The 26,813-nt window shown below is 33.7% G+C and overlaps 3 protein-coding genes across 3 annotated transcripts; all 3 read left to right on the top strand.

Moving 5' to 3' along the window:
• Positions 1 to 8,084: 8,084 nt before the first annotated feature.
• Positions 8,085 to 10,891, top strand: LOC106418923 (G-type lectin S-receptor-like serine/threonine-protein kinase At1g34300). The gene has a single exon (XM_013859655.3). It carries the CDS (start codon positions 8,266 to 8,268, stop codon positions 10,750 to 10,752), a length of 2,487 nt encoding a protein of 828 aa, XP_013715109.2. The 5' UTR covers positions 8,085 to 8,265; the 3' UTR covers positions 10,753 to 10,891.
• A 1,606-nt stretch (positions 10,892 to 12,497) lies between these two features.
• Positions 12,498 to 14,264, top strand: LOC106418747 (transmembrane protein 18). The gene is made up of 4 exons (XM_013859506.2): positions 12,498 to 12,779; positions 12,870 to 12,975; positions 13,573 to 13,721; positions 14,026 to 14,264. The coding sequence occupies exons 1-4, from the start codon at positions 12,639 to 12,641 to the stop codon at positions 14,119 to 14,121; spliced, it is 492 nt and encodes a 163-aa protein (XP_013714960.1). The 5' UTR covers positions 12,498 to 12,638; the 3' UTR covers positions 14,122 to 14,264.
• Positions 14,265 to 20,990: 6,726 nt separating this feature from the next.
• On the top strand, positions 20,991 to 23,489 carry LOC106418856 (FHA domain-containing protein PS1). The gene is made up of 6 exons (XM_013859598.3): positions 20,991 to 21,348; positions 21,422 to 21,630; positions 21,717 to 22,199; positions 22,270 to 22,396; positions 22,692 to 23,005; positions 23,089 to 23,489. The coding sequence occupies exons 1-6, from the start codon at positions 21,075 to 21,077 to the stop codon at positions 23,356 to 23,358; spliced, it is 1,677 nt and encodes a 558-aa protein (XP_013715052.2). The 5' UTR covers positions 20,991 to 21,074; the 3' UTR covers positions 23,359 to 23,489.
• The last annotated feature ends 3,324 nt before the right edge of the window (positions 23,490 to 26,813 follow it).

Raw genomic sequence — 26,813 nt, 5'->3', positions numbered from 1 at the left:
GTTCAACTGTAAAACCTTGTACAAATTAGTAACACTTCAACTGAGTTAATTGTATATCTTAGTAATATTTTGTGCAACTTTATGATGATTGCTTAAATTTGATATACTTGTTACATTTTTCTATGGAGTGCATCATTCGGTAATGGTGGAGGTGATGCCTGATGGTGGAATCAAAGACAACAAACTGAAAAAGAAACAATGATAAAGAACCAATCAATTCTTCTCGACAAATACAACATCAAAATGAAAGTAAAAGCAAATGAATGTCATTTTCCTGTTCAAATTAAAAGTCATATTGTGATAAGAGGCAAGAAATATGGTTAAACTATGTATCTCAAATCTATTTAATTATGTTACTTTTTTTGTAAAATAAGAAACTTTTTGAAAATCTCATTTTCTTTTTTCAAACTTGGTAAAAATCTGCATGTATGTTGTTTATGTTTGTCAAACTTTGTAAAACTTGATATTATTGTTATACTAGTGGTATTCCGGCGCTACGCGCCGGATTCGTATATTTTGTTCTCTAATGATTGGATAATGAGTTTTTGATCCATTTGATAATGGTAATTAATAGTGTATTACTTTGTTTTATAGTTGCTTAGGTCAAAGATGAATAGCATAAATAGATTTTATAAATTAATGAAATAAAATATAATAAATAGTTGATAGTTGCACTAAAGTAAATATAGTTTGATGATGTTTCAAAATGAAACACATAAAGGAAGACAACAAATTTGTTCATCCCCTTTAAATACTAATAATCCTCACATACTTTACTAATTTAAAGAAAAAAATATATTTTTATATTTATATTTTTATATTTTAAAAAAAAATTAGAAGAAGGAAAATATTCAGCAAGTTATTTTCTTATAAATTTTCATATAAATATTTCGGGAAATTATTTTCTTTATTTTCTCTTTTACATAACCAAAACACCAATGATCAAACAAATATGGATTTTTTTCCTTACTTGGATAACAATGGATAAATGATTTACTTATTTTGATTTTTGGACGGAAATAGTTTTCTTGAGTTGTTTTTCTAAAATTGTATATATTTTATATCTTAAATATATAAAAAGAAGAGATGAAATTATTGGTTTAATAATATACTGTGGTATGAAAACTTAAAACATGTTTCTTAGACATCCATGCAAGCAAAAACTAATCTAATTTATTAAATGGCTATAGTGTTAGATCAATAAGTTAAAAATTCCACTAAAAACCAAAAAAAAGAGAAGAAAATAACAAAGGAAAAGAGTCTGAAACTGTGCCACTTCTTCATTTCTTTTATATAAACTACAGATTTGCGGTAGCGAAAGAGAAATTGGCGTTACCATTAAAGAACAATGTGAGGAACACCAGAACTAAATGTTCTCTTGCCGCAGTTTTCTCTTGCTACCTCAGTTCCTTAAAGCAAATGAATAAAATTTGACTTGTATTGATTGAGAAACTGTGGTAAGGGTTTGTGTGATATCTTAAATTGTTGACTCTACTCTGCAATTTTTTTTCTCTGTCTTTCAGTCCCGTTTCTGATGTGTCGATTAGTTCTTTTGTTGCTCTTCTGATACATAAGCCCATTCTTTCAAATAGTAAGCATGTTCAACGTGACGGTGGAAAATAATAGAAGATAATGGATACTCAACAACCCCATTATATTTGTTTATATCGCTACCAAATCTCTATAATACACTATCGAGCATTATGAAAGGAACTCAAGAAAAAGAACACAAATCAAAAATCAGAAAAGAAACAAAATAACATAATATGTAAAGAACTGGTACAATTAACTGACCAGTAAGAAGGCTCTCTATGGCGAGGATCGTAGCCTCCAAGAAGACAATTTGATTTCAATGGTGCTTAGATTTTTCAATCATTAGGAAATTATTTGGTTTATTAGAGCTTGTGGAGTGTTTCTTTATAAATATCTCTTCCTCATGTCCGAACCATAATCATCTTTCATCATATTGCCTGACCGCAAAAGCCACGTCATTGTCTGAAGAAGAGACACCATCTCTACTTGTGGGTTTGTCACCGTCATGATCAACGTCATCATCAACATCATTCCCTTCTTTTGCTGTTTCTTTATTGATCAAATATGATCTTCTTCTTTCAAATCCTCAAAATGTTCTCCATCTTCTTTGATGCAAAACCGGAAAAAGACTTATTGAGTAACATGAGGAAACACAACGACAAAAACATAGGTGGCCAGGCCTTTAGAACCTCAGATATAAGAAAAAGGCGTCCACAACGTGCCTTTGGAATCTCAGAAATATATAAAAGTAAACTTTAGAGATAACACCCAAATGATCATTATAGTGATTTAACGCCATCACTCTTTATGTGTTAACATCATATTCATATTAATCAAGATCACTAAAATGAGTGTACGCCAACACTTTAAAACCAATTTCAGGATCTACAAAATTCTAAGGGTAAACATTGATGAACTAAAAATAAAGTGACGTGAAGGAAACATAGGAAAACAGAAGCTTTATAATTTAGCAGAAGAATTCATGCAGGGCAGTAGAAGTTTGGAGTACAGGTAAAAAACTCACTGACGGAGGTGGTTGAATGTGTTCCGGCAATTGACGTTTACAAAACCTTGGAAGAGAGGTGAACAAAAACAATGAGAGAGTGAATATTATGAGAGTGAGGAAAACAATTATAAAAGCTTATCACATAGACACATACCTTTTCATCAAGAAGCAGCATATCCACGACCATGATTTCAACCTCTTTTCACATCAAGCTCCTCTAAGAAACATAGAAGATGTGTTACAACTGTCTGTTTACATCGCCCGTTTTTCAAATCAATAGAGATCTGGGATGTCGCCATGTTGTATGATAGCATAGTTTCTAACGGTCAGACCTTCGTTCAAAAAATCCGGAATCTCCTTCTTCTCAAGCGTATATCTAGTCTCCTTCCGAATCTCATACCGAGGGAGCCTATTCTTATAAGCACGCTGCGCCACCGCCTTCGCAGGCCTCGACCCCGTCACGTAGCTATCCACAGCAAAATCCTTCCTTGGCCCCCTCCTATTCCTCGAGTAAGGCCTGTTCGTCGCCAGAGAGCTCGAGATCTTATCCTCAGCCAAAAGGAAAACAACACGCTCAACGTTGTCACACCCCCAATCAATGCTAATCACAGTCGTATGCAAACCAATATCCTTCGGCTTGCAAGAGACAAAGATAGTCAACGTGTCGCCAGGCTCGAGCATCCTGTCTTCGAGAGTGAACGTCTCGTAGAAGCTCTGTATCTCCTTGGCGTCGGAGTCTTTCGAAGGCGGTTTCAAGACGGAGAGGGTGAAGAAATCCTCGGGTTTGGACGCGTAGATCTTGGTCCAGAGATCAACGGCCTCGTCGGTAGTGTTCTTGATTGTGAAGGAGTCGTGAGAAGAGTCTCTGACGGTTACTGATTGATGCTTCTCGTTTCTGAAAGGGAAAGGAGAGGAGATCACAACGGGGCCTTCGTCTAGTGGGTTGTAGATGCCGTCGTTTTGGTAGTCTATGAAGCCGATCTCTCCCTTGACAGACTCTCAATCTTTCGGATTCTATCGGATTTTGAGTGGCGAAAGCTCGGAGAGCAACAGTAAAACCCTAAGAACCGAAACGAAATTGAGCAGATGCTCTGAGAGAGTTGGATCGTATACGTACTAAGTCTGTAACGAATTTGGGTGATGATGCTCGTTTGCTGCGATCGCGCCAAGAAAAGGAGAAGCGTCGAGGGCAGAAGAACAATCGCAGGATTTAAAGGAAAAGCACGAAAAGAGTGACTGAAGAAGACTGAAGAGACACAGAATTGCATAAAGGAAGTGAAACGGTGTGTTTCGACCTCATGAGACAGGTGGCGAAAAATGCCCCTATCTACCTGATGACGTGGAGGGCTAAGGTGAGAGAAAACTCTGTTTTATTGTTATAGATAGATATATGTTTGTGTCGCTTGGTATTACTCTATCAGATTTTATCATTTGCGTTTGTTAAAGTTTTTAAAACTTGGTATTACCTAGTTATTATGTTTGTGAAACTAGGTGTTACTTTGTCAAAATTTGCCATTTTTTGTTTGTCAAGCTTAGTATAACTTGGTATGACTTTTCAACATTTGTCAATTTTCATTACACTGAGAAACTTTTCATTCTATTACATTCATCCATATTCTTAATTGTACAACCAATTTCTTAGAACTACCATAACAATAAGAATAAGACAACATATAACGATCAATATATTCCTATGAATTTCAGTTCTTCAATCTTCATAGTCAAATTTAGAGATCTTCTCGATGATACCTTCAACACACTAATACTGATTAGGTATTCTCAGAGTTCCAACTCTTGTTCGACCACATTATGTTCCATTCATGTGGGATGAACCCAAAACTCGGCTCAGTAAGCGAAGAGAAATTGGAAAAAATGAAAGAAGAAAAAGGAAAAAAGACGAGGGATTGGAAAGTATAAGAAATGGGGAAACCCCTAAAATTATGGTATATATATATAGAAGGTTAGGTTAGTTTGATGGGGGATTTTTTTTTTGGGGGGGGGGGGGGGGGGTATTTAAAAGGTTGGGTAGGAAAATATTTTTTCTCAAATATGGTAAAGTTCAACAAAGTTTTGCTTAGTTTATAGTTATGCCGAAATTGCCAAAGTCATACTTTTCCTTTCTTTTTTTTTGTATTTTTCTTAGTTAAAATCTACTCAAACTACATACTTATATGGTTGTACCAATGATTTTCAGTTTTCTTTGATCATTTATCATCTAATCATGTTATAATATATGCAATATCATGATATTTCTAACTTTTGTAATGTGATACGGTCAATAATAAGATAAAAGTCATAAAAAATATAAAGTGGTTATTCTATAGTGAACAATATTAAGCAATATAATGAAAATTTCAAAATCAAACTTTAAATCAAACTTTAAATCAAAAATTTAATCAAACAAATTAATAAAAACAAAATTAAATAAGCAAAACAAATTGAAGGACTTGGCATTTCTAATTAGGATATGAATCACTGTAAACAATTAAACAAACTACCAAGTTTTACTAACTTTTACTAACGTTACTATACCAATATCAATTTTACATAGCTTACATAAACAACTGATTCACTAAATTATAACACTATTAAAAAAATTTTGCCAACTCATACAAAGTTTTGTTTACATAAACAAACAAATTATACGGCCATTAAACAAGGTTTTGTCAAATCTTACAAATTATTTCATAAATAAACACAATTTTCACTACCAATGGAATATAACTCAAATTTACTTTTTCTTTGGTCTTTATCCTTAGAGGTTAGATGAACAAATACATATTCATCATCCAAAATATATGATCTTCTCTTAGGTTTCACTGTCACTAGAACATAATTCAAATTCAACCTCATTATACATGCATCTATGACAATCTTCCTGCATATTCTATACACTAATGCCAAATAGTGATATCTTTCATAGATTATGGCTTAAATGTTATAGCATAACAAAGCGGTCTTTTCTTGGAATTTATTCATAATCATCTCCTGTTTTTTTAAATAGTATCTTTGATAATCAAAATGTATGTTTTTAGAAAAACAATCCATCGTCTCCTAAAGAAAATAAAGTGAACCAATATACTTATACCAAGCTGTACACCAAACAACCCATCGTCTCCTAAACAACCCATCGATTTTGGGGTCACCCAGGTTGAATTACGGGTAGTTGAGGCCACGATGATAGTGAGGGTTAGGGGAATAATTAGTTAGGCCTGGAACATTAGTCTTCTGGTGTGGCTTATTAGACCAAAAATTTAAAATTCAAGGTTTGAGTACATAAAAAAAAACTGAGATTTGAGTAAAACCTAAAAAACTGTTATAAGTTTTAAGATTTTTGAAGAAATTTTTGTTTTTGAATTAGGTTTTTTAAATTTAGAATATTGATTTAACTATTTTTTATTTAAATATACAAATTTGATAGTTTTATTGTTTTATGAAATATATAAAATATATAAAAGTTTTAAAATCGATTTTCAATTTTTTTTTTCATTTCAAACATTTTAATTTTCTTTTTAAAACGTAAAGCAAATTTTTTTTAAATGTTTCTAATACTATCATAGAAAGAAGTTGAAGTATTTCGATTCATTGTGTTTCACTATAAAATATCATCCAACCACCCCTCCCCCATTAAATCTTATTTGTAAGATTTTATTGACAAAATCTATATATTTTTAATAAACTGAAACTTAGGAAAATTTATACATATGACTAATCCAATAAATTTGGATTTCAATGTATCTTCTAAATGTTAGATACGAGAAGAAGAGGTTCGAAAGAAAAATGAAATCCCCTTAAATTTTGATCCAACAAAATCTCTTTAGATTTGAACAAAAAAAAAAAATATATCTTTAGACTATGTTAAGATTTTAAGAAGCATCTATTTTCCGGACCTTACTGTAGAGTCTCTCATTGACTCTACTTCGCGTACTTGGAATTTAGAGGCAATTCGGACATTGGTGGATCCTTAGGATGCAAAATTTATAGAAAGCATACCATTGAGCAAGACTCAGAGGGTGGATAAAGATGGATGGCACTTTACAAAAAATGGAAAATATACGGTCAAATCAGGATATCAGGTCGAGCGGATTTATCCAGATAGAGAAAGGCCACCGCTACTGATTGGTCCCACAGTTGATGTTTTGAAGGCTTACTGCTGGAAAATACGGTGCCCACCAAAGTTAAAACATTTCCTATGGCAACTGGTGTCAGGATGCATAGCAATGCGGAAGAATTTACAAGCGAGGGGGATCCATGGGGATATTTGTTGTGCCAGATGTGGAGCTCCTGAGGAATCGACAAATCATGTGTTTTTTGAATGTCCTCCAGCTCTTCAGGTCTGGGCTCTTTCGAAGATACCATCAAATCAAGATATTTTTCCAACTAGATCCCTCTTCACAAATATGGATCATCTATTCTGGAGAGTTCTCCCGCAGATGGAGGATCATCAGTTTGCATGGATACTATGGTATATCTGGAAAGCTATGAATAATAAAGTTTTCAGTAATTTGGATATAGATCCTATGGATACGCTTAAATTGGCTGATACAGAGTCAACACTGTGGGCTGAGGCACAAGTAGTGAATGACCAGAGGACGACACCACAAATAATAGATGCGATATTGCCGTCGATCTCAGGACGATGGTGTTTTACAGATGGCTCGTGGAAAGAGGGGGATGGTTTTTCAGGACAAGGTTGGCTTAGTACTTTGGAAGGTTTTGATGGATTGTTGGGGGCGAGGAATGTTAGGGCTAGTCTATCGCCTCTTCATGCAGAGATTGAAGCGTTGCTCTGGGCAATGGAATGTATGAGGAATTTACGTCAATTTCAGGTTACGTTTGCAACGGATTGTTCTCAATTGGTAAAGATGGTTTCCGAACCAGAAGAATGGCCAGCTTTTGCAAATTATTTGGAAGATATCAAGACCCTGAAAGAGAACTTCATCCGATCAGAGATTATCTATGTACCACGGACGCAAAATTCAAAAGCGGATCGTCTAGCGCGCAGTGCTAGAAAGCAACCGTCTTTTGTTGTTCACATGGATTCAGATCACCCGATTTGGTTTACAGAGTCAGTATGAGTCTGAATTGTTGATGATAAAAAAAAAAAAAAAAAAAGAAGCATCTATTTTCCAAAGGCCCAATCAGTTGACGTAAGCCCAGTATATTGTATATACCGGAAAAGAAGATGCAACATTTAATGTTTAGAGGAAGAAATGATGCCACTCTAAAGTAAGAAATTGACATGGCTTTACCCGGGTGGAAAGATGTTTCACTTTATTAGTTAAAGATAAGAGTTAGTCTAATTAATTTTGTTCAAAAAAAAGGAGTTAGTCTAATTAGTTTTTACTTGTATATGTATGCTTCATTTTTAATTCGTTGAATCCGACGCAATTGTCCTATTTTCGTTTAGCAATTTCTGAAGATAGAGATCTCACTTCAAGTCTTATACTTATTGGCATTTGAAAATTTTGTTTTCGTTTCCAATACGTTATAATACACTTTTCATTCATATTTTAGGTCAAATACCAATAGGAATACGAAAGTGGTAAAAGCTGTCATTAGTTCATCGTAATAATGCTCATTTGAAATGTCAACTTTGGAGTATCACAAATTCTAATATTGTAATTATTATCACTAATAAACTAGTAATTGATTTAAAAGAAGAAGAAAAACTTTTGTCGTATCAGTCAAAGAGAGGAGAGAGGAGGAGCTTCACAATCACAACAATGGCGAAGTCGCCATACCCCAACCTTATTCTCCTTCTCCTCCTCCTCCTCCGCTTCCCTTTCTCATCTTCCACCATACCTCTCGGCTCCGTCCTTTACGCATCTGGTTCCAACCAGTCATGGTCGTCTCCCAATTTCACTTTCTCCGTCTCCTTTCTCCCATCGTCTTCCCCTAACTCCTTCCTCGCCGCCGTTTCCTTCGCCGGAAAGATTCCCACATGGTCCACAGGCAGCGTTGACTCTCGAGGATCCCTCCGCCTCTCCTCCTCCGGCTCCCTCCGCCTCACCAACGGCTCCAACGCCACCGTCTGGGATTCCGGAACCGATGGACTCGGCGTCGTTTTAGCTTCGATCGAAGATTCCGGTAACCTCCGACTCCTCGACAACCAAAGCAACCCGGTGTGGTCTTCATTCGATCACCCGACGGACACGATCGTGCAGCTGCAGAACTTCACCGCCGGTAAGGTTCTCCGATCTGGTAACTACTCGTTTCAGCTAGAGAGAAGAGGGAACCTCACGCTTAAATGGAACAACAGCACGACTTACTGGAGCCAAGGGCTAAATTCGTCTTTTAGCTCCAACTTGTCGTCTCCCAGCTTAGCGTTACAGACTAACGGAGTTGTGTTAATGTTCGATTCTACCCTCAGCGGCGGTACTGAGACTATTTACAGTGACGATTACGGCGAAGGTAGCAACACGTTTAGGTTCTTGAAGCTAGACGACGATGGGAACCTGAGAATCTACAGCTCCGCGAGTAGAAACAGTGGTCCCCTCTCGCCTCATTGGTCTGCTCTTGCTAACCAGTGTCTTGTTTATGGTTATTGCGGGAACTTTGGGATCTGTAGTTACAATGATACAACTCCGGTTTGCTTGTGTCCGTCTCGTAACTTTGATCTTGTTGATGTGAGTGATAGAAGAAAAGGGTGCAAGAGAAAGGTAGAGCTAAATGATTGCTCTGGGAACGCGACCATGCTTGATTTGGGTAACACTAGGTTGGTTGCAGACTCGAGTGACCCTAACTCTGAAGTTTTCTTTGCCGGTAGCTCGCCTTGTAGATCCAATTGTCTTGTTAGTACTACTTGTCTTGCTTCGGTCTCCCTGTCTGATGGGTCAGGAAACTGTTGGCAGAAACAACGAGGTTCTTTCTTTACCGGGTACCAGAGCTCATCGGTTCCGAGTACTTCTTATGTTAAAGTGTGTGGTCCGGTGTTGCCTAACCAGCCTTTGGTTGGAACGAAAGGAGACGGGAACAACTCCAAAGTGCACTTGTGGATTGTTGCAGTTGCTCTTGTAGGTGGGCTTCTTGGTTTGGCTCTGGTAGAAGTAGGTCTGTGGTGGTGCTGCTGCAGAAACAATCCAAAGTTTGGAACTTTGTCGTCTCACTACACTTTGCTTGAGTACGCTTCTGGTGCACCCGTGCAGTTCTCCTACAGGGAGTTGCAACGCTGCACCAAAAGTTTCAAAGAGAAGCTTGGAGCTGGAGGGTTTGGTACTGTGTATAGAGGCGTGCTCTCGAATAAAACCGTGGTTGCAGTGAAGCAACTTGAAGGAATAGAGCAAGGAGAGAAGCAGTTTAGGATGGAGGTTGCAACCATAAGCAGTACACACCACCTGAATCTGGTGAGACTGATCGGGTTTTGCTCTGAGGGAAGACACAGGCTTCTTGTGTATGAGTTCATGAGAAACGGATCTCTCGATAGCTTCCTGTTTACTACTGACTCTGGAAAGTTGTTGACTTGGGCGTATCGGTTTAACATTGCGCTTGGAACGGCAAAAGGAATAACTTACCTCCACGAAGAGTGCCGTGACTGCATTGTTCACTGCGACATTAAACCAGAGAACATTCTTGTGGATGACAATTACACTGCCAAAGTCTCGGACTTTGGACTCGCCAAGCTCTTGAACCCGAAAGATAACAGACACAAAAACATGAGCAGCGTTAGAGGAACAAGAGGCTATTTAGCACCTGAATGGCTCGCTAATCTTCCCATAACTTCGAAATCCGATGTCTATAGTTACGGAATGGTTCTACTAGAGATAGTAAGTGGAAAAAGGAACTTTGATGTCTCAGAGAAAACGAACCACAAGAAATTCTCGATATGGGCATACGAGGAGTTTGAAAAAGGCAACACCGAGGCCATTCTTGACAAACGTTTGGGAGAAGATCAAACGGTTGATATGGAACAAGTGAAGAGGATGGTTCAGACAAGTTTCTGGTGCACACAAGAACAGCCATTGCAGAGGCCGACAATGGGAAAAGTGGTTCAGATGATAGAAGGAATCACTGCCATAAACAAGCCGCCACGTCCAAAGACCTTAAACGAAGTGTCGTTTTCAGGGAGCAGTGGGAGCACAAGCCACGCGTCTATCTTGGTTGCTTCTGGTCCGACTCGATCATCTTCTTCGTCTGCAACAAGGTCGTTTCAGACAATGGGAATCACGTCGTCTTCCACAAAGATAGGTCAAGGTTCATTGCTCGGATCTTAAAGTGTTGTATTTTGATTACTAATATGTAGCAGGCTTTGTGTTACTTATTGGCTTATTGCGTACGTTGTAACTGTATAGGACCACAGCAAAACTATATCTATTGTTTCTGAAATAAATGATAAGTTTTCTTTATGCATAATGTTTTTTTTGTCGATTATGTTTTTATTTAAGCATATAAGGTTTTGAAGAAAACACAACAAAATAGCCAAACGAAATATGAATCCGACAAGTGGAATAGTCGATCTTCCTATCGAATTTATCTTACAACAGAAAAAACAAAAAATCTTACCCCTCCGATCGAAAAGTGAGAAAAGGGAATAGCTAGAAGCTTTTTGTGTTGGAATATTGGGATTGTTTTTAGTTGTTAAGCTTAGATATTTAAAGTATGACTGGTTTCTGCTACCAACCGCAAACGCAATTTTTACAGTTTGTATCAGTTGATGGTATTTTGCAACAGTCACTTAAACAGTATTAAACCGTTTCAAACTGTTATGAACCTCTTAAATTCAAAAGCTGATTCTAACTAGCGGTTGCGGACGGTTGCGGGAGGGTAAATTCTTTTTGTTCTTTTTTTTAATAATATAAATACAAAATCAAAAATAAAATTTTAAACTGAAATAATAGAAATACTAAAATATATCTATTGTATTTTAATTTATATTATAAATTTTCAAAATAAAAAGATTTTCAATAATTTAAAAAAAATTTAAAGTAGAATTTTTATATTTATTATAATATTATGATGCTTGATATTTTAAAATTATATAAAATATAAATATTGTTAATTTATTATTTAACCGCTATTGTATTTGGTGGTTAACCAGTCATAAGTATCCTGCAAATATACAAATTTCTAACCGTAGTACCAGTCGTAAAAAAACCGTTTAAAACCGCAACCATCCGCATCCGCAAACTCCCGTAACCGTAACCGCTGCGGTTACACCAGTCAGACCTTTAGTTATCTGTAAGTTACCATCTATTACAAGTATATAGATACGTAGTTGAGATATTCTCTTCTTAAGATATGATTGGTTTTCCTGCTACCACCCGCAAACGTATCTTTTGCGGTTGGTAGCGATTGTTGGTGTTTGGCAACAATCACTTAAACCGCTTCAAACCGTTCTAAACCTTATAAATTTAAAAACTGGTTTCAGTTAGCGTTTGCGGTTACGGGAGGATAATTTTTCTTTTTAAACATTTTAAATACAAAAATAGAAATATTTAATAAAAAATTTAAATTGGACTTATAAAAATACTAAAATATATCTATTATATTTTAATTAATATTATAAAATTTTAAAATAAAAATATTTTCTATAACTTTTAAAATTATAACTTTCTAAATATAATTTTTATATTTATTAATATATTATAATTTTTGATATTTTTATAATGATATAAAATGTAAATATTATTAATTTATTATTTAACCGTTTCTGCATCTTGTAGTTAATCAGTCATAAGTATCCCGCAAACGGATCAATTTTTAACTGCAAAACAAGTCAAATTAACCAAAATTGTGGACAATCGATGAGATCTTTAGTTTATGGGGATGATTGATGAGGTATAAAGTTTGGGTGGACAGGTTGTTAGTGTGAAAAGTTTAGGGGGCTAATCGATAAACTTTTTTTTTTACTGTCAATTTCCCTTGTTTCTTTGGTTTTTAGGCATGGCATTATCGTAAAAAAAGATTGTGAATCGGAGAGGGGCATTATAGTCATTTTATGTTATTGCTGACTCTAGCAACTTCGAGGGCATTTAGAAGCTGGGAGAGATCGTGAGAACAAATGAGAAACTGAAACCGAGAAAAGAGGAGGAGAAAGAGAGATTTGGTCCCTTGGAGTGTGTGTGATTTGGAACTGGAATCTGTTTTGTAGTAGTAGACAATGGAGGAAATAAGATCTGCGATGGAGCAACAAATGGATCTGATGGCGGATCTGGTCCAGAAGCTCTCGGGAGAGCTCCGAACCGGATTACAACCTGCCTACGCTAATTTCATAGGTTTTTTCCACGCCATCGATTGGAAGGTAAATGATGAGTCTGTTTGGTCTGAGTAATTTGGAACTTTTCGGTATCATTGTGTTGATTTGATGTCTTTTTCTTAACAACTTGGGCAGGAACCGTGGATAATGGGATTAATGGCGTTTCATGCTCTGTTTCTAATGGTCACTCTTCTCTCTAGAAGGCATCTCAACTTCCACATGTTCCTCTTCTTATTCGCTTGTAAGTTAAACAATACTCACCTTCTCTCGTCTCTTTTAGACGCTTCTCCGTGGTAGGCTTTCTTGTCATTTAATCCCACTAGACACTCTTAGCATTTACAGCTCTGTTATGTAAGATTTTCTTTTGTATTTTGTTTCTTTTGGTTTTCTACGATTCCTAAGGTTTTTTTATACTATTATGATCTCCTTTTTTTTTTTGCTGTCAGTGTTTATTTCTTATATCCAAGGATCCCACACTAGTCTTGGTTGCAGTATTCATATTGTACCATGGACTGGAGAGCTAGTTTTGACACTTCTGTCATTGCACCTCTACGGCTTTTTTTTTTTTCTTTTGGCCAAGTATAACCATTTAAGATCCATGGTTAGAGAGCCACACGATGCCCATGTAGAAATGGATTTACAATGGTATATTAGCTAGTTTGCTAGAAAAGTCTCGGATACAGTTGGTTAGTGAAAGGAAATAATATGATCCATTTATAGTTTTATAGCATCAAGTTAATGACTGGCGTCACCTTATGCTTTTACCTTTTTCTAGTTCGAGTAGTTTTTCTCAGTACATGTTATTGATAATGATGATGTGTGACCAAAACAATTGCAGTGGGTGGGGTATACTTCGCGGAGAGTCTCAACCGGCTCTTGAGGAAAAACTGGAAGAGCTTCTCAACTCAGAACTACTTTGACCCCCACGGAGTCTTCCTCTCGGTTCTTTGGTCTGGACCACTTCTGGTCATTGCAATGATAATCCTGGTAATTTCGCAATTGACTGGTTTCATGAACCATATTTTTTGGCAGCGCATAAATTTTTCCCAAGTAAATCCACCATTTAGATCATTCTAAACACAAAAGATGTATAAAGCATGCGTTAGTTATTAGTAAGGGTCTGTTTCGTGTTTGAGTTGACAAGAGTGATGATATATATATATTATTTTTTTTTTGTTTTTTTTTGTTCAAAGAGTGATGATATATATGTAGTGGGGTTTGAGCATGCTTTTGTATAATCATTCACATGGAAATTATCTTATGGAGGTGTGTTGTGTTTTTTTTTAATCAGATAAACACACTCTTTTCGCTTTGCTACCTGATTGTAAAATGGAAAAGAGCTGAGCTCAGGCATCGTGCAAGGCTTGCTCGTACCAAGCAGGAATAGATCCCGAAGCTCTCTCTTATCAGCATATCCTTTGTATACTCTCACATTGCAACAAACTGTTTTCTGTTTGGCTCGTGTATTTCCTTTCGAATCGAACGAATCTCATAGTAAACCAACCAGATTATTCTATTTTTGTTTGTTTAGTTTGAAACTGTTAAGCAATCAGATGTATTTGAATGATTAACAAAGGAATTCCTAATCAAATTCACCACAATGATAAAGATATCCTCGGAAACGAGAACAATCTCTCGTAACTGCCTCTCAAAGAGATATCTCTCTCTCTAAGCAAGTCTTTACAACAAACTCGATAAAGAATACAATACAATCTTTATTCCCTATATAGTATTGTTCCTCGTTCTTCATTCCTCCAAAGATATTGACACATCAGCTTATGTCTCATTTGCCAGCTCAGCTCCTCTCTTCCTCTTTCTGAAATAAGATCTTAAGTGAGTTATCAGAAACACATAATTGAACTCGAAAGAATGTGAAGAATCCGAAGTCCGTAACCGATATTTAAATCGCCGATTAACCTTTACTAAAGTTTTGAACCGCTTGATTGATTCAAAATCGTCTTGAAAACTCCTTTACCGTATTGTTCATTAACGGTTTAATTTAATTGGTTTAACAAATTTGAATCACACAGAGGTGACACAATATGACTGTATGTATATCAAGGATTTTGAAGGCTGTAACTTATAACCTTCCTTGACCTATATGGCTCACTCAACAGGTCAATCCAATATTACTTTGGTAACCTTCCTTGACCTATAAAGTAGGGGTGGGCGTTTTGGTATCTGTTCGGATTCGGATCGGGTATTTCGGATTTTCGGGCATTTCGGTATAGAGGTGTAGAACCTGTTTGGGTATTTCTGTACTTCGGGTCGGGTTCGGATATTTTTAGTTCGGGTTCGGTTATTTCGGATCGGGTTCGGATATTTCGATTTTGAAAAAAATTAAATTAAATTTTTATTTCTCAAATTTCTTATATTTAAATATATAACTTTCACTTAATTAATATTTTATTTTTAATAGATTGAATGGTTAATAGATTTGGACATATCATTTTGAAACTAAAACGACATTAATTTGATTATTGTTTTTAAATTTTGGATGTAACTTTTTGTTAATTCTTGAAACAAAAAATTTGACATGTATTTTAAGTGAGTAGCAAATCATTTTCTCCGTAATTGTATGTATATCATAAGAACTTAAAATATGTATAGTATCAATATAAATACTTTATATAAAATTAGAGATGTAAACTAGAAATATAAGGTTAATTATACATATGTTCGGTTATTTTCGGATATCCATTCGGGTTCGGATATTACCCGTTCGGTTTCGAATATCCAATCTCTCCTAATTCAATACCCGTTCGGATATTTTGCTACTTCGGTTCGGATTTCGGTTAGGATTTTTCGGATCGGGTTCGAATGCCACTTCGGATATCGGGTAAAGTGCCCACCCCTAATATAAAGTCTTAATAGTGAAAGAATAATACAAATATGTCTATGTGTTTATCTTTTCTTGAATTATATATCTTATAGTGGTTTGTGTTTTAAAACACAGTTTCAAAGTAAATTCAGATATATTGATTAGTGAAATTGGAGTAATTTGGAGTAAATAAATTTAGAGGGAATGAGAAGAAAAGAAATAGAAGGAATAAGAGTAAAAAAAACTTTTACTCTTATAAAAAGGAGAGGAATATATTACTCTACAAATTCACTAAAAGACAAAATCATTTACTCTCCCTCAACTAAAATGATTTATCCTGATTGGTTTTAGTCTGGAGTAACTGAGCTGAAAATTAATTTTCCACTAATATTTTACTCTAATAATACCATTCAGTCACAGCTATAGCTTAAAACAATTAATTATGCAACTTTCAAATTATTTGGTAATTTTTTTTGTGTATAAAGAATCATTTTAAGGATTGTCTTAAAAACAATTACAAGCATGATCTGAATTACTTTTAAGTTACATACTTATTTATCATAGGTTACTAGGGTAAAACCTGCCCTACGCAGGGGGGGGGGGGTAAGCAAATGAAAATAATTAAAACATAGTATTAATTAGTAAAATATAGTTAAAATAAAGTAATATTGTAATGAACATTTTTTATTCTTGTTAAAAAAAAAATATTATGATGAAAATGTCATCATTTACATTTTCATCGATGTTTAGTGAATTTTGTTTTAGTCAGATTTGGTTCTGGGACATTACCCGATTTATTTTAGTCGTAAAGCATTCTTGCCAAATGTGAATCAAACCCTAATGGTAGAAGTTAGAACTGTAAAACTTTTACCACCAGAATTGACGCGTCCCAGTTAGTTATTATATACTTATTTTGATGACATAACATTTAAACCATATGTATAGTATTTAATATTTAATCTTTTTTTAGCAAATAATACTCATTGTATATATATTTTGGATATAAATGTGTATAGGAAAGACTCTTATTTATTTCTTTTAATATATATAGTAAAAAAATTATGATTTTAAATATCTTTTTTTTGCAACATATCTTATTAAACAATTAAATTGGTTCTTATATGTATCCCATAAAAATTAAGAGCTTTGATATCAAAGTTTTTGAATATAATCTCCTTTGGTCTCACCCAAAAAATAGTTTTAATCATTTACTTCCTCAATATGATTGTATCGATTGGGAGGAAGACCACATTTCAATTGCAAAAGTAACTCGGGACGACTTACATGGAAGTCGTCAAGCAAAAATTAAATATTGAAGTTTTATTTTTCTGTGGACGATTTCCCTGTAAGCCGTCTAGGAAAAACCAAATTTCTCACACAATCCGATCAAATGCAAAATTAAGATGTTTATCATAGGCGACTTACATGGACGTCGTCTATGGGATTTTCAAATTTTTTTTTAAAACAAAGACAACTGGAAGACTTCTAGATAAGTCGTCTCAAAAAGATACACATAAAAGCAATTGCAAAACTAACTTATGCATTGACCAGAGACTTCCGTGTAAGTCTTCTACATCCAGAAGATTTCCGACGGACAAATCTGGAAATAAATTGATTTCATACTTTAAATTCATGAGATAACATCCTTAGCACACATAAGTCTTTTCCAAGAACCCTTAACATCAAACGAAAGCGACCCACCAAGAATCATGAAATTGAATGGCTCTATGAACCTTAAAAAAATTTAGAATCAAAATTTTAAAACATAGTATTAATTAGTAAAATATAGTTGAAATAAAGTAATGTAGTAATGAATATTTTTTATTCTTGTTAAAAAAAATTAAAATATTATGATGAAAATGTCATCATTTTACATTTTCATCGATGTTTATTCTTTGATTATAATCAATAAGTAAAATACATTTATGATACTATTTAGCTATATGCATTTTTAGTGAATTTTGTTTTAGCCAGATTTGGTTCTGGGACATTGCCCGATTTATTTCAGTCGTAAAGCATTCTTGCCAAATGTGAATCAAACCCTAATGGTAGAAGTTACAACTGCAAAATATTTACCACCAGTATTGACGCGTCCCAGTTAGTTATTATATACTTATTTTGATGACATAACATTTAAACCATATGTATAGTATTTAATATTTAATCTGTTTTTAGCAAATAATACTCATTGTATATATATTTTGGATATAAATGTGTATAGGAAAGACTCTTATTTATTTCTTTTAATATATATAGTAAAACAATCATGATTTTAAATATCTTTTTTTTTGCAACATCTCTTATTAAACAATTAAATTGGTTCGTATATGTATCCCATAAAAATTAAGAGCTTTGATATCAAAGTTTTTGAATATAATCTCCTTTGGTCTCACCCAAAAAATATTTTTAATCATTTACTTCCTCGATAATCATTTACTTCCTCGATATGATTGTATCGATTGGGAGGAAGACCACATTTCAATTGCAAAAGTAACTCGGGACGACTTACATGGAAGTCGTCAAGCAAAAATTAAATATTGAAGTTTTATTTTTCTGTGGACGATTTTCCTGTAAACCGTCTAGGAAAAAAACAAATTTCTCACACAATCCGATCAAATGCAAAATTAAGATGTTTATCATAGGCGACTTACATGGAAGTCGTCTATGGGATTTTCGAAAAAAAATTGAAAACAAAGAAAACCGGAAGACTTCTAGATAAGTCGTCTCAAAAAGATACACATAATGTCAATTACAAATGAAACCAATAAGATTCTTGAATAAAACCAATATTTCTCCTAAAAGGAAATAAGATTCTTGAATAAAACCAATATTTCTCCTAAAACTTTAAGTAGTAATTTAAGAAAAATGTTTTCGCTTTTATAAAAAGCAAATAAGTATCAAAATAATTTGTAAAATTAGATCTTAAAAATTAAAAAACCTATCAAAATAAGTAACATGGAATAATTTTGTTTAAGTTTATGTTTTTCAAAAAAAAGATTCTAGATAATTAAACATGAAGTGTAGATGAAATAATAATTTAAACTAAAGATATATAAAAGTGATTAAATTTATAAGATACACCGTATCACATTCAAAATTTAAATATTATGTTATGTTAAGTATTTGATATTTTGCACAAACATCATGGATAAAGGTAATGAAATAAATATAGTATTATAACTATATATTTTATATTTTGGTATTTTAATTATTTTGTGAAAAGTATTGCAAACATGTATCCATGTTTATAATACTATCAGAATTATTAATTTACCTCTTTCAATTGTTTTGTTTAAATGCAGATGCTGTTGATATAATATTTTATTTATTCTGAGTTAAAATTTTAAGATAATCAAACAAATTTTAAATATTAAATTGACCCGTGCTACGCACGGAAGGTTATACTAGTTGTATATATATTTTGGATATAAATGTGTATAGGAAAGACTCTTATTTATTTCTTTTAATATATATAGTAAAACAATCATGATTTTAAATATCTTTTTTTTTTGCAACATCTCTTATTAAACAATTAAATTGGTTCGTATATGTATCCCATAAAAATTAAGAGCTTTGATATCAAAGTTTTTGAATATAATCTCTTTTGGTCTCACCCAAAAAATATTTTTAATCATTTACTTCCTCGATAATCATTTACTTCCTCGATATGATTGTATCGATTGGGAGGAAGACCACATTTCAATTGCAAAAGTAACTCGGGACGACTTACATGGAAGTCGTCAAGCAAAAATTAAATATTGAAGTTTTATTTTTCTGTGGACGATTTTCCTGTAAACCGTCTAGGAAAAAAACAAATTTCTCACACAATCCGATCAAATGCAAAATTAAGATGTTTATCATAGGCGACTTACATGGAAGTCGTCTATGGGATTTTCGAAAAAAAATTGAAAACAAAGAAAACCGGAAGACTTCTAGATAAGTCGTCTCAAAAAGATACACATAATGTCAATTACAAAACTAACCTCTGCATTGACCAGAAGACTTCCGTGTAAGTCTTCTACAGAAGATTTCCGACGGACAAATCTAGAAAAAAAATGATTTCATACTTTAAATTCATGAGATAACTTTCTTAGCACACATAAGTCTTTTCCAAGCACCCATAACTTCAAACGAAAGCGACCCACCAAAATTTTGGGTTTTTTTTGGATAAATATAGAGAGAAAGTGAAAGAGATGTCGTTTTTAGTTTATAAGAAATGAGAAAGAAGGAGTGTAAATCGATTTTGGGTGCATTAAGAACTTCAAATTGGTTGTTCATGGTGGTTGGTGTATTGATGGCAATGATAATCTTGTAAATACTTAAAGATGATGAGGTTGAAAGAGTAAAAAAACAATTTTTGAAAGAAAAAAATTAATGGCATTTTCATGAATAATCCAAACTTTTGGGATGAATAGAGCAAATGAAATTTCCAAAAAATTCATAGGTTAGTTTTGTGAGTCAATTTTGCAAATAGCTCTTATATTTTCTTTTGAATTTTGTTAAAAAAAAATAAATCTTTTGAACTGAACAAACCAAACCAGAGTAAACCAAGTCTGGTTATTCTATTTGGTTTAGTTAGAAAAACACAGGAATTGAAATCGTAAGAAGTGAGGATCCCAAGTCCCTAACCGGTATTTAAATTCCCGGATTGGATCGAAATCATGTCTCGAACACACGTCAACCTAGGGATGGGCGTTCGGGTATCCATTCGGGTTCAGTTCGGATCTAATCGGGTTTCGGGTTTTCGGGTTTAAAGATTTCAGCTCCATTCGGGTATTTCTAAATTTCGGTTCGGGTTCGGTTCGGATCTTTGCGGGTTCGGCTCGGATCTGGATAACCCATTTAAATTATTTTTAAAATTTTAATATTCATTATATGCTTAAAATTTGTCAAAATCTAAAAAAACAAAATAATATATTACATATAAATTTGTATAATATATGTCAAAATACCTAAAAATAATATATAAATTGGTTTGATTTGAATATTTGGATAGAAAATCAATACATATTTCAAGCATTTTGGTGTTTTGAATATATTTTAGTTATTTTAGACATTTACTTTTGACTATTTATGCATATTTTCAAGTATTTTAGACAATTTAAAAATATCTTATATATTTTGGATGTTTGTAATATATATTAAATTTAAAAATAAGTAATATATTTAGATATATAAATCTATTTCGGTTACATTCGGGTACCCGAGATACTTCGGTTCGGGTCGGGTTCGGTTTCGGTTCTTTAGATACCAAAATTTTGAACCCGTTCGGATATTTAATTAATTGCGGTTCGGGTTTGGTACTACTTTTTCGGATCGGATTCGGTTCGGTTCTTCGGATCCGGATTTTTTTGCCCAGCCCTACGTCAACCATACGGTTCGTTAACGGTTTAATAAATTGGTTTAGCAAATTTGAAATGGTCGGAGTAAACAAAATTAGACGTTCGAAATCAAAAACTGGAAGGGATGAAGAGAAATCAAAACTATAGATTTGGCTCTCTCAGTCACCATCTCCGACGATGGCGGAGAAACAAGTGCGGGAGAAGACGATCCCTGTGTTCACTGTGCTGAAAAACGACGCCATTCTCAAGAACATATTCGTCGTCAACAGTCGCGATTTCTCGTCGCCGGAGAGAAACGGTAACGCTGAAGATGAGGTAGAGCAGACTCTGATCGTAGGTCGGCATCCAGACTGCGATATTCTGCTGACGCACCCTAGCATCAGCAAATACCACCTCCAGATCCGATCTCTTCCCTCCCGTCAGAAACTCTTCGTCACCGATCTATCCTCTGGTATGAAATCCGAAATTTAGATTGTTTCTAGCGTGAATTTCGCTCATTCACTTGGAATCTTGATTTGATTTAGTGGATGGGACATGGGTTAGGGATGAGAAAGTTGAGGCAGATGCTTGCGTTGAGGTGGAGGAAGGTGACGTCATTAGGATCGGTGCTTCAACAAGGCTCTATAGACTGCATTGGATTCCCCTTAGCCACGCATATGATCTCGACAATCCGTTTGTTTCATCTACACTGATGGAGCAAGACCAAGAAGATAATCGAATTTTTGAAGCAGAGGTTCCAACTTCTCTTCTTCTTCTTCTTTTTTTTTTGGCTGTTAAATGTTTTATTTGTCCTTAGCCTGAGAAGAGTCGTATCTGCAGTCACAAGCGGATACTGCGTCAGGTGATGATGGAGATGGACATCTGGATGTGACTTCTCAAGTCCTTAGTGAGGACGAGGAGGATACATATATTGATACAAGGGCTAGAGATTCTTCTGTCGATACACAAAAGCTACAATCTGATGAAGATTCTCAGTCTTTAGCGCGATGTGTTGTAGAAGCCGCACCAGAAAAGCCAAGTAAGCAGCACAGTTTGGAGGATGATGAATGGTATGTCAGAGGAGATGGAGGTCATGTGATGTCAGAGATGGAGTCATCAGAGGATGTTCAGGTTTCACCCGAAGCCAAATCAGAAAATCCAAGCAAGGAACAGAGACCAGATGTTCACTGCATGAGCAGCAAATCAAAGGTGAATCATGAGCCGGTGGCACCAAAGAAGAAATCTGAAAACTCCTCCTCCCAAAGCCAATCATACATCGATGCATCTTCTACTGCATCAGCAAGAAACAACATATCTTCTTCTGTAAGTCATAATTAGTTTTGTTGTCATTGTGTACTTGTTATATTAACCATAAGTGTCACTGTGTATTTAGAATGGAAAGAACAAGATGAAGTGGACCATTGTCTTGGACACTTCTTCTCTCCTCCACAAAGAGTCTAGGAAGCCACTGCACTTGCTGCAAGGTCTCAAAGGGACACATCTGGTCGTACCACGAATAGGTAAAACCCTTTGTATTTTTTTAGTCTATCAATAGTTTCTAGCTTCACTTAAAGCTCTAATCACAAACCATAAAATCATTTACTTTTTTTCTTTCTTTCTATACGGCTGTAATAAGCAGATGAATCTATAATACAGATCTGGAAGAATTCTCTTTGATAACATAAGTTGTAATTAATTCTTATGATAAAACAATACATCTTTTGCGTTAATCACCTAAATCTTTATTTCTTATATGATCAATTACTTTTGGACAATCTTTTTACCATCATCACCCCCTTTGATTTCGTTGGTCAGTGTTAAGGGAACTAAATGAGACTAAGCGCACTTGGAATCTTCTCTTAAGAAGAAGAGCAGAGATTGCTTCCTCAGCCCTGGATTGGATCGAAGAGTGTAAGGTTAATACCAAATGGTGGATTCAGCTCCAAAGCCTATCAGAGGAAACCAAAGCAACTGCTGCACCAACCCCACCAGTAACTCCTCATTCAAATGGCTCTACATCAGACGATCAAGTTCTCGAATGTGCACTTCTTTACCGAAACCTTAACATTTATGAAAACCTCGTTCTTCTTAGCAATGATGTAACTCTCAAGATTAAAGCCATGGCAGAGGTAATATATGAACAAGTTTCTATATTCAGTGTGTTTTTTTCTTTAGAACTAAGTATTGTGTTATAATAACGTTTTGGATTCAGCATGTGATTTGCGAGACACCGCATGAGTTCTACGAGAGTCTGAAGAATCCGTTGTCGGAAAGGTTTATGTGGCCAGAGAGTTTGCCGAGAGGAAGGACTTGGAGTCATTTTGACCACGTCGTGGTGAGAGAAAAGTACAACAACCGAACTTGTTTCCCTTACAGGAAGAAGCCAACGCTCAATGGTGGACGAGAAGAGAGTGCTGCAGCAGCAGCAAAAGGTTTGAAGCTCATATTGCTCCTTAACTCTCATTATGGCCACATTCATTAATGATTCAACATCCATTGTTGTAATTCCTTCTTTTCAAGTAAGCCAAATAAATTAAACACGCTTACACATGGAATACTTTTTTAGAATAATGACATTTTCCATATAATTAATATTTTTTTTTTGTTGTGGAATTGTATTTGTCTTCCAATTTTGGCGATCGTCATTCCCACGAATGTTAGAATATTGGGGGTTAATCGTTAAGTTGAAATATAGACCACATATAGTTTGGGAATGTGCTTTGTAATAATCACTGAGTTACTGTTATGGACCCATAAGGTGGTAATGACTCTTCAAAACATGAAAGCATATATATTGGAAGGGACATTTTATGTAACGCAATTATAAGTTGATGATTAGTCTATATCCAGATGTTAGCATTTGCACAATGCAACAGCTTACGCATATTCCACCCATGGTGGCTCGATAAACTTGTGACACGTATTTCTGGTGTAGCTTTGATAATAAATGAAAGGACTAGACTTGAATCGGAAAGTAAATGTTTCTGAAATATAGAAGGAAATAATAATAGCCGTCAAAACATCATCGTTCATGTAATTAATCAACTTTCTATTATTTTTATTATTGTGTTTGTATTTAAAGACGTAATGAGATGTGGTTATTTCTCCATACTCTATGGCATTTGATTAGTAAATATTGTGATAAAACTAGAAACATTTGGTAGTGAAGTGGCGCTTATCGTGTTTTGGTATTAAGGTTGTTAAATCAAATTATAAATGATTATTTTCACTTTGTCTAGAATGCAAATATTATCGAGAGTTATAGACACTACCAGAATTAGAGGTTCCACCACTTTTAATGGGTGTAAACATCCTTGTCCATTTTGCCCCCAACACTTGATTCTTGTTTCCTTCATAAGAAATCAAAACCATATTTGGTTTTGAACTCTTCTCCTAGTAGCTAGTATCGACGGCCACCTTTTTCTTTTTCAAAATTGATCCACGCTATTCCGTTTATCTTTGGCTTTGTTTTAATTTTTTTTTAATTAATATGTTAAATATTGTTAAATATGCTAAATACATTAAACATGTTAGTCAAGATCGAATTGGAGATTAGAGGCTCACATGTTCAATTTATTGGAGAGACTAAAACATACTTCATATTGCTTATATTTAGAGAAAGTTTACACTTTGATCAATAACATGCATAACCATGATCATAAAGTGTACTAAGAGTATCTCTAGAGACAAGTTTGACAAAACTTTAAATATGAAGTTTAGGGTATTTTTCTAAAAGATAAACTCCGTATTTTCCTTTTTTAAACAAAAATAAATAAATTCAATTTTTATATTTTAGGTTATACTAGTTTTTAATATTAATAAAAATAAAATTTATACTATAAAAAGTGTTATAAATAGTAAAACATGCATATTTAAAAGCTACGGTGAACATTATAGATTATTAAAATGAACATTACATTAAATGATAACTAAAACACACATACTAAATCATAAATTATAAATAAAAAATATTAAAAGAGTCAATAACTATTTTATATTTTTATATATGATTAATTAATGAATTTGAAAATAATATATATTATTTTTTTGTTAGTTACAGATAGGTTATAAACTAAAAGTTATTGAATATGATATTTTTTATATAAAAAATATTAATAAAATATAAAATTATGAAGACTAAAATAGTAATTAATAAAACTATTTGATAAACATATAATTAAAAACTTTTTATAATTATAAAAACTTAAAAATATGAAGTTTTGAAACCGTTTGTTTGACACTAACGGTGACAGTCTTAGTTAGCTCGTAAAGGGGGTCTGGCATATGGGGGTCTTGTGCTTGCTCAATCAACGACCTATTATTTTTATTAGAATCTATTTTGTTATCACATACTGTAATTAAAAACAATTCCTTGGTTTTCAACTTTGGCTTCAGTTACAAAAAAAAAAAAAAAAAAAAAAAAAACTTTGGCTTTCCAGTGAGTGCATGAACGAAACGAACCTTCGTGGCAGGTGACTCCACGTGGCAGAGGAGGTTTTTTTTTTTTTTTTTAAAAGAAAAGGGTTAAACCCGGATCTATTAAAGACACAGACCTAACCCCCGGATGGAGGTACAGCCCACGGATAGACCCTCTCCTGGGCATTCAAATGAGCCGAAAGCAATAGCCCATATCCGTGTGGCCAGCGGGATTCGAACCAGGGTTTGCCGTATTGGGTTTAATCCCTCAAGCGCCACTGCACTACCACCACTGGTTTACTTGGAGGAGGTTCCTCACAATTTAAGTAACTTTTTAATTTCTCTTGTCGTCTACTAATTAAGTAACTTTATCCTCATTTCCCGACATACAAAAAAAACTTGGGAAAATTTGTTTTTAGGGAAAAAAATAATAGCTATATCCCATTACGCCAATTTCTATTTAATACTATTTTTACGTCTAATGTCATTTAATATTTTTAAAAATAAATCAAATAAAGAGTTTTACAAACAAAAAAAAATAAAAAAATAAATTACAGATAAAATACATATATTAATTCAGTAGTATTTTTCCAGCTCTAAAAATATTTAAATCATAATTTCAGATTTTGTCTTACAAAAAAATAAATAGAATTGACGTTCTACGAAGAGAAAATAAAATCAACTTGTTTCATTAAATCTACCATATTTAGAATACGTGATCTCCATAAATAATAGTAATATAAAAATATTTGGAATACACATTTCGCACTTAACCTATCGTTATAAAATCGGTAAAAATTAGAATTTACAAATTATTATAAATCTAAAAGCCGTAGAAATTAAAATCTACACATTACTATACATCTAAAACCTGTAGAAATCGAACTCAAACATGTTTACTGTATTTTACATATAGTAGAATACATATTTTATAAATAAGGATAACCAGTTTCGAAAATATAAGAAGAAAATATTTGGAAAAATTCAATTTTCACATATGAAAAATTGAAAATAAAATTAAAATATATCTAAATATATTATAATATATTGTATTAATTTTATTATTAATTTAGTTATAATAATATTTTATTATAATATTAAATAGATCTAAATATATTATAATTATTTATTAATTGTAATTACAAATTTAAAGTTAAACTTTTAAAGACTTTATTGCCATTTTAAAAAGAATTAACCTAATGAAACATAAAAAATATGAAATTAGTCTAATAGGACATATTTATCATTTTTTGACCTAAAAAACAATTTTCCCAAAAAACTTTTTCTAAAGTAGGTTTTTCTTATATTGCTTGGAATTTTCTTTATATTACAAAACTGTATAAAAACTAGTTCCCAATCTATTTAAGAGAAGAAGAGTTGTTATTTTATAAGAAAACTATGAGTTACCTATGATTGTTTCTAGGCTTAGAACTTTTATCCGCGATCCAGATTCAATCTGGATCCGATCCAAAAATCTGGATATCCAAAAGGACAAAATCCGGATATTAAAATGTTAGATCC

This window comes from Brassica napus, chromosome A8 (genome assembly GCF_020379485.1).
Source record: "Brassica napus cultivar Da-Ae chromosome A8, Da-Ae, whole genome shotgun sequence".
In the NCBI taxonomy this organism is placed as follows: Eukaryota; Viridiplantae; Streptophyta; class Magnoliopsida; order Brassicales; family Brassicaceae; genus Brassica; species Brassica napus.
The sequence above is the reverse complement of the archived record's forward strand: the minus strand, read 5'-3'. Positions and strand labels throughout refer to the sequence as shown.

Excerpts from the sequence above, each read along its gene's own strand:
- LOC106418923 (XM_013859655.3), top strand. The coding sequence starts at position 8,266 with ATGGCGAAGTCGCCATACCCCAACCTTATTCTCCTTCTCCTCCTCCTC.
- LOC106418747 (XM_013859506.2), top strand. The coding sequence starts at position 12,639 with ATGGAGGAAATAAGATCTGCGATGGAGCAACAAATGGATCTGATGGCG. Across the intron at positions 12,976-13,572 it reads GTTCCTCTTCTTATTCGCTT|TGGGTGGGGTATACTTCGCG; the intron begins GTAAGTTAAACA and ends AAACAATTGCAG. Across the intron at positions 13,722-14,025 it reads TCATTGCAATGATAATCCTG|ATAAACACACTCTTTTCGCT; the intron begins GTAATTTCGCAA and ends TTTTTTAATCAG.
- LOC106418856 (XM_013859598.3), top strand. The coding sequence starts at position 21,075 with ATGGCGGAGAAACAAGTGCGGGAGAAGACGATCCCTGTGTTCACTGTG. Across the intron at positions 21,349-21,421 it reads CGTCACCGATCTATCCTCTG|TGGATGGGACATGGGTTAGG; the intron begins GTATGAAATCCG and ends GATTTGATTTAG. Across the intron at positions 22,200-22,269 it reads GAAACAACATATCTTCTTCT|AATGGAAAGAACAAGATGAA; the intron begins GTAAGTCATAAT and ends CTGTGTATTTAG.